The following is a 15,427-nucleotide window of genomic DNA, read 5'->3' on the forward strand; positions in this document are numbered from 1 at the left end:
CTGCTCTCGCTTCGCTCTTTAAACTCTGGGGAGAACATTTTTCAGATCTGGTTTCAATTACTTGCTATTGTTTTCTGTCTTATCTACAGTGTCTGAGCAATGTGTCCCATCATACTGCACGTCCCAATATCCACACTACCACACTACTTAGAATGAATGCCCAATACATTCTAAGTGGTTTGCTAGTGTGGACATAAGAACGTAGTATACTCCATCCCCTGGTTTAGTGCTCCACAGCTGCTCTCTATAGTAACCAGTGAGTTACTGTAAGTGTGTGAAGTCAGTGGCTGGTTCATCTCCAATTCTGAGGCTCTCTCTCGACTCTCCCAGTCTGAGGCAGGAACCAGAGGAGAAGTAGAGAACAGTAATCTCCTGGTCCGTCCCTGGGGGGTCACGGCCATGTTGAGAGACATTCCAGACATAGCCGCTTCACAGCTCGATTAAACCCAACTGGTCACTGCACACACACAAAGTGAGACCTCAGCACCAACCAGCCAACCAGCCAGGCCCCGGTGCTACTGTACTGTAGGTTCAGCACCAGTCCCTCTCCCAGTCTCCCTCTCAAGTCTCCCTACTCTTCTCTGAGTGGCTTGTTTTAATCACCTCATTCCATTTGATGTGTAGTCCACTCCCTGCTCTTATCATCCAGGAATGTCCAGGCTATCATAAAAGAGAGAGGGTCTAATGGTTCACTTTGATTACCCACACCATACCACCCTTTTGGTACGACTGGGGCTCCACCAGCTCTCTCTGTTTGTGTGTTTGTGTGTGCGTGCGCTCCATGTACCTCCATGTTCCTCTGATTTATTAGATGTTGGAGGCTTTCAACTTTTGCGGAGGCTGGAGAGGACAGTTCCCCTGCTCCCACAGGTGCTCCCAGCAGCCAGCAGCCAGCCCAGAGACAGAATAGAACAGAGCCGAGCCTCCCAGCAGCCAGCATCCAGCCCAGAGACAGAATAGAACAGAGCCGAGCCTCCCAGCAGCCAGCCCAGAGACAGAATAGAACAGAGCCAAGCCTCCCAGCAGCCAGCCCAGAGACAGAATAGAACAGAGCCGAGCCTCCCAGCAGCCAGCAGCCAGCCCAGAGACAGAATAGAACAGAGCCGAGCCTCCCAGCAGGCGGTGGAAGAGCTTTGACACGATTAAGACTTCATCTGGAACCCAAGCACCCTGCCTGGCCATCTGCTGGTGTGGATCCTACATTCAGGCCCAGGCAGCAGGATGTAGAGAATACACATACTGTAACAGACTGGAAGTGGTGTGTACCCAAAACCGTAACAGGGACCAACAGTAGAGTGACTTAGTGTCATTCCTCTTCTAGTACGCCAAGAACAACATGCATTTCATCACATGAACAGGTTTTTGGCTGCATGGAAATGAACTTAGGACCCCTATCAAGCTCCATACACGTGCAGAGGAGATGTGTCAATAAATTACTGTTAGGAGCGAAGGCCTGGAGACACAGCTGGGAGTCATGGGGCTGAAAAACAGCAGGACGAGGGAGGAAAAGTCTGTAAATCTGTTACACAGAGTGGAACCGGGCAACCCAAGAGCAGACTCAGATGAGGAGACTGGGATGAAGTAACACACAGAGAGAGAGGGAGGGGAGAGAGTACTAGAGGAGTGGCGGCAGGTCAAGGAGACACAGGATGAGTTGTAGAGGGCGTTGCAGGAGCTGATGTGACAAAATCTGTAAATTGTACTAAAGAAATCAGTTCCACTGGCAGCAGGATCAACCCTCTGGACATTATTAGAAGCAGAAAATCAACACGATAAGAAATCAGAGTTTTTGCAGTTTGAATTTCATTAAACAACTGGAGTTGATGCCCCTGTTCTTTTACAAGTCCTTGCCTTGTCCCAGTGCTGTAAAGCAGGATTTCCCAAACTCAGTCCTGGGGCCCCCCTGTGTGCACCTTTTGACCTAGCATTACAAAGCTCATTCAAATAATCAAAGCTTGATGATGAGTTGATTATTTGAATCAGCTGTGTAGTTCTAGGACAAAAACTAAAATGTGCACTCAGGGGGGCCTGTCACGACTTCCGCCGAAGTTGGTTCCTCTCCTTGTTCGGGCATCGCCGGCCTTCTAGCCATCATTGATCCATTTTTCATTTTCCATTTGTTTTGTCTTCTCTTCCCACGCACCTAGTTTCAATTCCATCATTACATATTGTGTATTTAACCCTCTGTTCCCCCCCATGTCCTTGTCCGGAATTGTTTATTGTAAGTGCTTGTACACATTATTTTCTGGTGTGCGAAGGGTTTTGTACCCATTGTATTGATTGTTCTGTTTACGGTGATTTTTATTATTAAACTGCACTGTTGTAACAGTTTTCGCCTGACTTCTCTGCCGCCAGTACGCACCCCTTACAGGGCCCCAGGACTGAGTTTGGAAAACCCTGCTGTAAAGGACGCATGAGAAATAAAGCACGTATGGTACCTCAACCTCAGGTCATGCATAAATGTAACAATGAGGCCCAATAAAGAACAATGTAAAAATCTTTCTGCTGTCAGAGTCTGCTCAGTTTGAGAGGCTGAGACATTCTTATTGCTTCTGTACAGTACAGACAGACAGTCTTATAAAATACAGATTTATCTGAAAACAAAAGAAAAACATTTGTCCAAAGTTTGTCCAGGTAAAAAAAAAGCATATTTCCATGATTTATTTATTTTGAACGTCCAGATGTGATAAATCACCTCTGTGATACTCTGTCGGATCTGTCAGGCGTTTACTGCTGTACTGGAGTCATGAGAAAACTATCTTCCAGGGTTTCTAAGGTGACACTGACACAATTCAAATAGATAAACAGACTGCTATGTGTTACTGCAACCAATACAAGACAAAGGGGGGACCAGCCTCCAGCCAAGGCCCTGCTTGCTTCACACATCTCAACTGCTGTATTTCATCCTATGACAGTTCTGGATGGAGCTGTTGCTACACCAGTGCATAAATGGCAGAAACAAGTAAACATCAAATAGATGAGTGAAATAGCTGTCTAAAGTGACTGTGGAAAGAGGCCCATCTCAATAATATGATGTATTTCTCCACTTGATCCAGAGAGGGTGTTTATCAATGTTCTTTTTCTGGTGATGTGGAACCATGGACTAGATGACCAGGGAAGACATACATTCCTTACAACAGTCAGAGAACCATTACTAAAGAAACAGAGAGTCTAGCTGGCATATTGTCAAAGTATTATCTCTTACTGCATACAGTACATTTCAGGACTGGACTGTTTCACCCAGAAGATATGACAGTAAGGTAAAAACACTGCTGTGTATGTGGCCCCAGCCTGAAATGGAAAACACATTTATACTGGTTTCAATATACGCAGATAGACAAACACCAACTCAAACCCAAAACCAAAGTAAACCAAGAGAAGAGCTCCATTCCGTGGGAACATGAGTAAGCATGGGCTCTGTGGTCATCATAATGAACTAGAGACTGCAGTTTATACCATCGCTTTTCTCTGCGGTTCTTTAATAATGCTTCTTTATATATTTGATACATTTATTTGATTCTAGTGGGAACGTAACAAAAGGAGACTAGGGAAGCAGTTTCATTCAGTGCGTTAGGCAAGTGGGAGGGGAGTATGAAGGACAGATTCGTTTGTGGTGAATAAAACCATCTGTTGCAATTGACTGGTGGCCAACAAATCCACTAGAGGAAACGATACAGAGAGGCTGGACAGAAGTCAACTGAACACAGCATTACATAACATCACCACTGACACTGACTGACCATTGGCACTTTAGGCTGACCACTGGGGTGACTGGTGGTCTGCTTTGCCCTGTCAATGTGGTTAACCCTTACCCTCTTCAGAGACAGAGCTCAACTATGCAAGTCACTCTCCTTGCAAACTGTCCAGATTCCAGAACAATCCTAGCACTGCAGCACAAAAAAATGAAGCACAATATTTCCCTCATACAGACAAATATGGTAATATTGCATTGCATCTCCTAAATTATTTGTCAAGGGAATGTCAACAGTTGATGATTTACCTAACGAACAATCAAATGTGTCTACCAGTCATTTAAATGTGCGATTATATCATATTTTACTAGCTGAATCTGAAAATAATAAAGTAGCTTGTGTTGTGTAAACATATTAAAGATGTCCCCTACAAAGTTCCATCAGTGACAACAGCTTCTCTGTTTTAGGATGATTGAATTTAAAGCAATAAAATCTAATTAGGAAAACAGTGGCAGCTTTAGGGCCTGAGCAACTGAAGAGTTATCTTGTTAATTCAGCTTTAATTTAGAATTACAGAAATATTTTACAAATACAGGCTTGTATTTTTCACGATTATGATAAAAAGATATGATGTTTTTCAGACTTTATTGGACTTCATATAACTTCAGTATGCCAACAGTGCATACAACACGCAGATGAACATGAGTAAAAAGTCTAAACAATAATCTTCTGGACATTGATTAAAGAGGAGTGGGCCTATATCAACAATTTATAGGGTGAATTTAAGTGGGAAAGTTAATTTCAGCAATCAGTAAATGTGTTATGCTACAGATTGTCCTTGATAAAAGAGAGGGTGAGAGGAGAATAAGAAACAATCAGTTAAACGATTTCCTCTAAATTGGTTCTGTTCTTTACATAGAACATTGACCTCTTCCCCCTCATATGTATTTCCTAAATCAAATTAAATCAATGCACTAATGTGTAGGGAGGAGAGGATGAGAGAAAGGCTCATGTGGAATTAGAGAAATTATTCTGGGTGAGAGTTCGTTCCACAAGAGGACGACAGGTATTTTCAACTGTGTCTTAAATGTTTCCTTTTCGTCAAAGTCAGTTTTTAAAAACCAGGAATACAGGAATGTAGTTCCGCTGGGGATTAGTGAGAGGAATCGCGCTCATCACGGCGCATGTCTGTCTATAAACTCGTCCAGAATCGCTCGAGGGGGTCTGATTCAGTGCGCAACAGTTGGGACAGGACTCTGACGCACTACAGTACCGCGAGGAAGTTTTGAGTGTAGTAATTAATGTGCAGGGTCTCACGTGTTTGACCTCTGAGTATAATTATAACTGATGTTAGCTTTAAATCAGTACATGTGCGACATTGATAAATTAAAACATATAGCTGTTTTGAAGTAGGGCAGTCTTCGTTTTCGAGGCACCAAGAAAATATTAACAAGGCTGTCACGGAGCTCGCCAGGGACATGGGTCAGCTTTGCGCTGCAACACTCTTACCATTTGGTGCCATCTGCGTTGTTTTTATTTGGGATTGTGGTGCCAGTTCTTCAATAAAAACAAGATTTGCAGTGCTCACTTCAGGGTAAGTTGATAGTCCGCGCATTTGTGAAGGAACGTTGAAGATATCAGTCTGTTATTTCCTATCAGAAAATTAAATTAAATATAGGACACCCGATCAAAGCTTAAGAAAAGTGCATGTAAATTCAAGTGAACGATTGGTAGGGAGTTAATAAAACTGCCCAGTAACTTGCTATCCAGTTGGACATGGTGATGAGTGTGCTATTTAGACCGAAACGTAACTGAATTTAATATTAATTTGTGATGTGTGAGAAACAATCAAAACAACACTTTGATGTTGAAAAACTTCGACAATCAGTCAAAGAAAGACCACCACGTTGCTCAACTCATCACGCCTACATACCCAATGATCCGTGCGTCCGCAAGTAAAAGGCTGTTGTGATGGGATTGGAATATTGAATGAGATCACGCAAATACAGAGGAGTAGTTATCGGAATCACTCAATGCCAACTGTAAATTCTGCCCATAGCGTGACATAGGTTATTAAGGTGCACATAGAGAGGTCTGGACCAGGGAGAGGGAGTTCATAGCCTACATACAATAGTTTGAATGAAGTGGGCAAAGTATAGACCAGAAGAACTAATTTTGCTCAGAAATGATCATTTAATACTGTGATATTACCTCTTAGTTCATTATTCCAGTTGTAAACGATTTCATGATATTATTATTTTACTTTACTTTTCCAAGAAAATGTCTTTGTGACAGACATCTGTATTTTCAAACGAGTTATTGTGTTTCTTAATCCTGGTCCTGGGGACCCTGAGGGGGTGCACATTTTGGTTTTTGTATTAGCACTACACACCTGCTTTAAATCATCCAAAGCCTGATGATAAATGCACCTCTTTGCAGGGTTATTTAACAAACGTTTCTCTTGCAATCATATGCTGGCCACTGCATGGCACAATCAGTTGTCTTTATTACTTTCATTTTGAAATGTTCTTACTGCTTCACATACAATAGTTGCTGCCATAGAATTGTGATTATGTATTGAAGCATGATGTACTACAGTAGCCATAATGCTTGGGAACTGCTTTGAAAGGAAATTTCCACTAAATTTCCACTATGAAATAACTGCCAATTTAATTGTTGCCAACATTGTTACCAACATTGTTACCAATACACTTATCTCTCTTGTCTCCTTTCTCATGGCTTTGTAAAGGGAGGAGTGTCCAGAAAACAAGGTAGTGACAGTGGAGTACCCCTGTATTACAGCAAGGGGCACGGATGGCACCTGTCTCAGGTAAGAATGTCCCATCCTTTAAAAAGAAAAGGAGAGCCCCGCACACTCCAGGACAGGCTTTCCCAAACTCAGTCCTCTGGACCCCAAGGGGTGCACATTTTGGTTTTATCCCCAACACTACACAGCTGATTCAAATAATCAACTAATAATCAAGCATTGATCATTTGAATCAGCTGTGTAGTGTTATGGCAAAACCCAAAACATGCACCCCTTGGGGTCCCCAGGACCACGTTTGGGGAATGCTGCTCTAGGAGCTCAGATGAAATAATTTAATAGCAACGTTTCGACAGCCAATCTGTCTTCATCAGGGTTTAATGACAAACACTGCGGGTCACTAATTGATATTGTTTCAAAGAACACACACAGGTGTCAGTAATCATGGCCGGGTGTGGCATGATTTCATTGGACAATTTTTCAAATATCAATAGAACATGTAAAAAAGCATGAATGGATAACATACGATCATAGATACAATTAGGCTACATCATATAAGCTTACAATCACTTTATTTACAATGGATAACAAAAACACAATCACAGGAATGGCTTCAGATCAAACTCTATGTTGAGACTGAAGGGAGCGAGGGCCTTTAAATGAAAGATCCAGATGGTCCATCATTTTAACAATAAATTGTGAAGGTCACCCACTCTCCTAGGGAGGGCGATGTGTTCGATGCCGATATAGTGACGAGACGAAATAGGGTGGTCCGTTCAAAAACAATCCCCATCTACCAACACGGAATGTACACACACACACACACACACACACACACACACACACACACACACACACACACACACACACACACAGAATCCCCCAGTCTGCAGATCTGGTTTAAGTCCGAAGCATATGATCTGTGTACTGTCAAGGTTATACCACAGCAATAGAAGTTGTCTCATTTGATTCTTGGGTCCAGACGAGATGTGTGTGGTGGTGGTGGTGGAGTTTTAGCTAGTTTTCTAGTTTTTCCTGCCATGTCTCCCAGGGAAGCGTGGTAAGGACTGCCTCAGGCTGTAAAATAGCATTTTGAGGATGGCCATGCATGAAAATGATTCTGTCTGGTCTGCCTAACCGTGCAAGCAGAGTGAGTTAACCATATAGCTCAGTGAGTCCTGGCAGCCTGCAGGCTTTCCCATATCTCTGTGGTTGGGGTTAGCACAATTACACTGGGTTATTGTGGTGTCGGGCAGCAAACCCACACAGCCACTAGAAACAAAGAGCCAATGAGATGTATTTTCTCTCTCTCTCTCTCTCTCTCTCTCTCTCTCTCTCTCTCTCTCTCTCTCCACAAATTGTTTAAAAAAGGTTTTTCCTCAATCTACATACAACACCCCATAATGACAAAGCGAAAACAGGTTTTAGTGACATAAGTATTCAGACCCTTTGCTATGAGACTTGAAACTGAGCTCAGGTGCATCCTGTTTCCATTGATTATCCTTGAGATGTTTCTACAACTTGATTGGACTCCACCTGTGGTAAATTCAGTTGATTGGACATGATTTGGAAAGGCACACCCCTGTCTATATAAGGTCCCACAGTTGACAGTGCATGTCAGAAGAAAAAAAACAAGCCATGAGGTCGAAGGAATTGTCCGTAGAGCTCCGAGACAGGATTGTGTCGAGGCACAGATCTGGGGTAGGGTGCCAAAACATTTATGCAGCATTGAAGGTACCCAAGAACACAGTGGCTTCCATGATTCTTAAATGGAGGAAGTTTGGAACCACCAAAACTCTTCCTAATTGGGGGAGAAGAGCCTTGGTCAGGGAGGTGACCAAAAACCTGATGGTCACTCTGACAGAGCTCCAGAGTTCCTCTGTGGAGATGAGAGAACCTTCCAGAAGGACAACTATCTCTGCAGCACTCTACCAATCAGGCCTTTATGGTAGAGTGGCCAGACGGAAGCCACTCCTCAGTAAAAGGCACATGACAGCCCACTTGGAGTTTTCCAAAAAGGCACCAAAGGGCACCCAGATTGAATTCTTTGGCCTGAATTCCAAGTGTCACGTCTGGAATAAATCTGGCAACACCCCTATGGTGAAGCATGTTGGTGGCAGCATCATTCTGTGGGGATGTTTTCAGCGGCAGGGACTGGGAGACTAGTCAGGCTCGAGGGAAAGATGAACGATTCAAAGTACAGAGAGATCCTTGAAGAAAACCTGCTCTAGAGCGCTCTGGACCTCAGACTGGGGTGAAGGTTCACCTTCCAACAGGACAACGTCCCTAAGCACACAGCCCAGACAACGCTGGAGTGGCTTCGAGTCTCTGAATGTCCTTGAGTGGCCCAGCCATAGCCCGGACTTGAACCCGATCTAATATCTCTGGAGAGACCTGAAAATGGCTGTGCAGCAACGCTCCCCATCCAACCTGACAGAGCTTGAGAGTGTCTGCAGAGAAAAATGGGAGAACTCCCCAAATTCAGATGTGTGAAGCTTGTAGCATCATACCCAAGTTGACTTGAGGCTGTAATCAATGCCAAAGGTGCTTCAACAATGTACTGAGTAAAGGGTCTGAATACTTATGTAAATGTGATATTTCTGTTTTATATCTTTTATACATTTTTCTAAAAACCTGTTTTTGCTTTGTCATTATGGGGTATTCTGTGTAGATTGATTAGGGGGGAAACGATTTAATCTATTTTAGAATAAGGCTGTAACGTAACAAAATGTGGAAAAAGTCAAGGGGTCTGAATACTTTTCCTAATACACTGTATGTTGGGATTCGGGTATAGAAGGTTAAGGGTCTGTTTTCACTTCCCTGCTAGTCCAATCTGTTGTTGTAATACAGTGGTAAGACTGGTCCCACTGGGAAGAGGGCAAGTATTTGGGGATGTGGTATAGCGCCCCCCCCCCCCCCCCCCACACACACACACACACTAGCCAACAGCTCGCAGATACAGTGTGGCTAGGCTATGCGGGTACTGGGTAGCCTAGTCTACATAATGACATTGTTATGGATAAGAGGAGGAATTTTTGTTGTTGTCAAACGACAGTCAATCAAAGATCATAATGTCACCAGAATAAGACCCTCAATATTTATTGGAAAGGAGCATCAAGCTCATCACAGTGGACTTTCATCAACCTGTGAAGTTCATCAAAACTTATTTCCTCTGTAGCCTAATAAACTACATGGACCACACACCACATCATCATGTGACTCCAAGTTTACTTTGATATGATGGTTATTATATCAGTATTTGCACAAGTCGTTTCCACCACCATTTCTCGCATAATACATTTTACAGACACAAAAAGATCCCAACATGTCGAATGAACAAATGATCTGTCGGCATTTATAAAATTGTACCAAAACTTAATGTTTCCACTTCCTGAGATTTTTTTCTATACGGTATGACTTTACTCACATGATAATGTGGTTACTGTTAATGTTTGTCTAGTTTGCTTCCAGACATATCTACTGGCTTAGTCAAAACGGCTTTGGGCTGCATTGGTATCAGTGAAATGTTCTTGCTGGGGTCCAAGATATGATAATTTCTCTTTTGAATCACTTATGAACATGATTTTTTTCTAAATGTCCCATCCATCTTGTCATGTCTGGGCCTGAGTGGGGATACTCTGAAGTGAACTGTTGTGAACTCAGTCATTCACTGGGCCTGCCTGCCACACACTCATCAAACCTCTCGAAGAAATCGCAAGAATTGACATAATATTCAGTTCATTCCTGCCCGACCACTAGATTTCCTCTGTAAACCCCAGTTAAACCCGGCTGTCTTAACTCAATATACAGGGTGGGCTCTGTACCCAATCATATGCCTCTGTGAACAGGGTTCTGACGACTTCCGACAGACCAGACGGAGCAGTCTTCTGGTCAGGCTCCGTAGACGGGCACATCGCGCACCGCTCCCGATCATACTACTCACCAATGTCCAGTCTCTTGACAACAAGGTAGACAAAATCTGAGCATGGGTTGCCTTCCAGAGAGACATCAGAGATTGTAAAGTTCTTTGTTTCACGGAAACATGTCTCACTCGAGACACGCTATCGGAGTCGGTACAGCCAGCTGGTTTCTTTACGCATCGCGCCGACAGAAACAAACATCTTTCTGGTATGAAGAGGGGCGGGGGGGTGTGCCTTATGATTAACGAGACGTGGTGTGATCACAACAACATACAGGAACTCAAGTCCTTCTGTTCACCTGACTTAGAATTCCTCCCCATCAAATGCCGACTGCATTATCTACCTAGAGAATTCTCTTCGATCATAATCACAGTTGTGTATATTCCCCCCCAAGCAGAGCTGAACTCTACTAAGCCCCCCTGTGATTCGCTGGTCAGGGCACTGAGAGGTCTCCCCTTACAAGCCATAAAACGTGACACATCGACGGCCCTGAAAAAACTTCATTTAACTCTATGTAAACTGGAAACCACATATCTTGAGGCTGCATTTTTTGTAGCTGGGGATTTTAACAAGGCTAATCTGAAAACAAGGCTCACTAAATTCTATCAGCATATCGATTGCACAACCAGGGCTGGCAAAACCCTATATCATTGTTATTCTAACTTCCGCAACGCATATAAGGCCCTTCCCCGCCCTCCTTTCGGAAAAGCTGACCACGACTCCATTTTGTTACTCCCAGCCTATAGACAGAAACTAAAACAGGAAGCTCCCACACTCACATCTGTCCAACGCTGGTCCGACCAATCGGATTCCACGCTTCAAGATTGCTTCGATCACATTGAACTGGGATATGTTCCGCACTGCGTCGAACAACAACATTGATGAATATGCTGATTCGGTGAGTGGGTTTATTAGCAAGTGCATCGGCGATGTCGTACCCACAGCGTGCATTAAAACATTCCCAAACCAGAAACCGTGGGTTGATGCAAAACTGAAATCGCGCAAAACTGAAATCACGACAACTGCTTTTAATCAGGGCAAGGTGACCAGAAACATGACTGAATACAAACAGTGTAGCTATTCCCTCCACAAGGCAATTAAACAAGCTAAGCGTCAGTATAGAGACTAAGTAGAGTCGCAATTCAACGGCTCAGACACAATAGATATGTGGCAGGGCCTACAGTCAATCACGGACTATAAAAGGAAAACCAGCCCCGTCACGGACCAGGATGTCTTGCTCCCAAATAGACTAAACAACTTATTTGCTCACTTTGAGGACAATACAGTGCCACTGACACGTCCCGCTACCAAAACCTGCGGGCTCTCCTTCACTGCAGCCGACATGAGTAAAACATTTAAAAGCTTGCAAGGCTGCAGGCCCAGACGGCATCCCCAGCCGCGTCCTCAGAGCATGTGCAGACCAGCTGGCTGGTGTGTTTACGGACATATTTAATCCATCCTTATCCCAGTCTGCTGTTCCAACATGCTTCAAGAGGGTCACCATTGTTCCTGTTCCCAAGAAAGCTAAGGTAACTGAGCTAAATGACTACCACCCCGTAGCACTCACTTCCGTCATCATGAAGTGCTTTGAGAGACTAGTCAAGGACCACACCACCTCCACCCTACCTGACACCCTAGACCCACTCCAATTTGCTTACCGCCCCAATAGGTCCACAGACGACGAAATCGCAATCACACTGCACACTGCCCTAACCCATCTGGACAAGAGGAATACCTACGTGAGAATGCTGTTCATCGACTACAGCTCAGCATTTAACACCATAGTACCCTCCAAACTCATCATCAAGCTCGAGACCCTGGGTCTCGACCCCGTCCTGTGCAACTGGGTCCTGGACCTCCTGGTGGGCCGCCCCCAGGTGGTGAGGGTAGGTAACATTACATTACATTACATTACATTAACAACATCTCCAGCCCGCTGATCCTCAACACTGGGGCCCCACAAGGGTGCGTTTTCAGCCCTCTCCTGTACTCCCTGTTCACCCACGACTGCGTGGACATGCACGCCTCCAACTCAATCATCAAGTTTGCAGACAACATTACAGTGGTAGGCTTGATTACCAACAACAACGAGACAGCCTACAGGGAGGAGGTGAGGGCCCTCGGAGTGTGGTGTCAGGAAAATAACCTCACACTCAACGTCAACAAAACAAAGGAGATGATCGTGGACTTCAGGAAACAGCAGAGGGAGCACCCCCCTATCCACATCGACGGGACAGTAGTGGAGAGGAGGCTGAAGAAGGCTGGAGGCTGAAGAAATTTGGCTTGTCACCAAAAGCACTCACATACTTTTACAGATGCACAATCGAGAGCATCCTGTCGGGCTGTATCACCGCCTGGTACGGCAACTGCTCCGCCCATAACCGGAAGGCTTTCCAGAGGGTAGTGAGGTCTGCACAACGCACCACCAGGGGAGGTCTGCCCTCCAGGACACCTACACCATGTCACAGGAAGGCCAAAAAGATCATCAAGGACACCAACCACCGAGCCACTGCCTGTTCACCCCGCTATCATTCAGAAGGCGAGGTCAGAACAGGTGCATCAAAGCAGGGACCGAGAGACTGAAAAACAGCTTCTATCTCAAGGCCATCAGACTGTTAAACAGCCATCACTAACATTGAGTGGCTGCTGCCAACATACTGACTCAACTCCAGCTACTTTAATTATGGAAAAATTGATGTAATAAATGTATCACTAGCCACTTTAAACAATGCCACTTCATATAATGTTTACATACCCTACTCATCTCATACATATGTATATACTGTACTCTATGCCATCTACTGCATCTTGCCATCTTGATGTAAAACATGTATCACTAGCCACTTTAAACAATGCCACTTTCACATGTTTACATACCCTACATTACTCATCTCATATACATAAACTGTACTCTATACCATCTACTGTATACCATCTACTGCATCTTGTTCTATACCATCACGCATTCATATATATTTTTTATGTACATATTCTTATTCATTCCTTTACACTTGTGTGTATAAGGTAGTTGTTGTGAAATTGTTAGGTTAGATTACTCGTTGGATATTACTGCATGGTCAGAACTAGAAGCACAAGCATTTCACTACACTCACATTAACATCTGCTAACCATGTGTATGTGACAAATAGAATTTGATTTGATTTGAAATGCCTAGTCTGAGCAACCCCTTTCCCCTGTGTGTCAACCGCTTGTCTTTCAAGTGTTCATTAGTAAGACAGACTCCGCTCCATGCCTAGTCTGAGCAACCCCTTTCCCCTTTTTTTCAACCGCTTTTCTTTCAAGTGGTCTGTGTTCATTAGTAAGACAGACTCCGCTCCATGCCTGGTCACAATCTGCCCTTCCACACAACACAGCGTTTCTCTTTTAACTGTGACTCTGCCTTAGTCTTGAAAGATGAAGATTTGACAGGGAGAGAGAGAGTCCAGGCTCAGGCCTCCTCGGGGATAGGGGTTGATGGTGATGCCAGGGAGAGGGTCTCGGATGTCATTGTCCCTCAGAGAGATGTGTAGAGTTTCAGCCATTAAACCCTGAGATAACACTGAGCAGAGACATGGAGAGTCTGTCTGGGACCTCTCCAGGCCAGAGTGAACAACACTCAGGCTACTCACACTGGCTGCATTCCCCTCGTCTCCTCTCCTTTCCTCTTTCTCTGAGTGCAATGTGTGTGTCCTCCCTGGTGTTAAAGAGTACGTAGTGAGTGATAATGTGTGTGTCAGTTGAGTTTTCGTGTGTGCATGTGTCCTAGGCTCTGACAGCTGATAGTGCAGGAGATGCCTGGAGTGCATGCAGGCCCAGAGCGTATGTACTACGTACTGTAGCTACTACCTCCTGAGTGTTACGCTCCCTCTCATCTCTCTCTCTTTATTTGTTTCCTTGTGGATTTACTGCATTAGACTTGGTTCTCACCTCTGTAGTGTTCTCTCTGTGGGCTCCGTACTCCCTCCGTCACCGCTCTGCTCCCCCCTACAGTCCCTACATGTCGACAGGCCGCGGTGGGGCCGGCTGTAAACAAGTCTGTGACACGCATGGCAGGGGGAACAGGGGGAGAGAAGGAGGAGAGTGAAGGAGGGGAAAAGGTTTTCCAAGGCTTGCCTGGACAACCACATCAAGGTGTATAAAAAGCACCAGGAAGGAGAAATCACAGGAGGGCGGGAAGCTCTATAGGTCAGAGCTCTGGCTTTTATGAACCTCTGTATTCTGCTGCAATTGGTGCCCCGTAGTCCAGTTGATGTGGTGGAACCGTACCACTCTCTCTTTCTCTCTCTCTCTCTCTCTCTCTCTCTCTCTCTCTCTCTCTAACAACATAGTTGTAGTACACGTGGCTGCCTGCTGTAAGGACTGGAAACCATCCGGCCTCTGAGCTCACCGTGGAAGAATAAAGAGGGAGGCAGCACAGGAGCGAGGGGGGAGAAAGGAGAGCGAGAAAGGAGGGAGGGGGCGGAGAGAATCAGAACATACTGAACCACGCTCTCACAGTCCTGTCTCTCTTATGTGCTCTCTGGTTTTATCATTAAAGCAGGTCAGAGGAAGCAGACCTGCAATGTCCACACAATGTGTCCACACAATGTGTCCACACAATGTGTGTGTGTGTGTGTGTGTGTGTGTGTGTGTGTGTGTGTGTGTGTGTGTGTGTGTGTGTGTGTGTGTGTGTGACTGGGGTGCAGAGCTGAACTCTACTAAGCCCCCCTGTGATTCGCTGGCCAGGGCACTGAGAGGTCTCCCCTTACAAGCCATAAAACATGTGACTCTATAACACATACATCATACCTACCCTGGTAAGCCCTGTCTGTCAGTCAATCACTGACACTAAGGTGATCAACAATCAACTGAGAGTTTAGGTGCAAAAACAAGTCATGTCAGGAAACACATAGAGACGAAGTGATTTAGGTCCGGAGCAACAGGCTCCGAAGCAGTAACGAGGACCAGATGCGCACGTGTGTGTGTGTGTGTGTGTGTGTGTATCCAGTCAGGTCTGAACCCCACGCTGTGCTCCACTAAGGTTCTGACAGGGTTACTATCTTCAGCCAAGG

General features: G+C 44.8%; 1 protein-coding gene across 1 annotated transcript in view; it reads left to right on the forward strand.

Moving 5' to 3' along the window:
* Window positions 1-4,804: 4,804 nt before the first annotated feature.
* The window catches only part of LOC115112462 (collagen and calcium-binding EGF domain-containing protein 1-like), a 23,981-nt gene continuing 13,358 nt past the window's right edge, over window positions 4,805-15,427 (forward strand). Inside the window, exons 1-2 of the mRNA XM_029639544.2 lie at window positions 4,805-5,286; window positions 6,442-6,522. Of these exons, the coding sequence (XP_029495404.1) occupies window positions 5,171-5,286; window positions 6,442-6,522 (197 nt within the window). The 5' untranslated portion in view covers window positions 4,805-5,170. The remainder of the gene's footprint in view (window positions 5,287-6,441; window positions 6,523-15,427) is intronic.

The sequence above is a fragment of the Oncorhynchus nerka genome, linkage group LG27, assembly GCF_034236695.1.
Source record: "Oncorhynchus nerka isolate Pitt River linkage group LG27, Oner_Uvic_2.0, whole genome shotgun sequence".
In the NCBI taxonomy this organism is placed as follows: Eukaryota; Metazoa; Chordata; class Actinopteri; order Salmoniformes; family Salmonidae; genus Oncorhynchus; species Oncorhynchus nerka.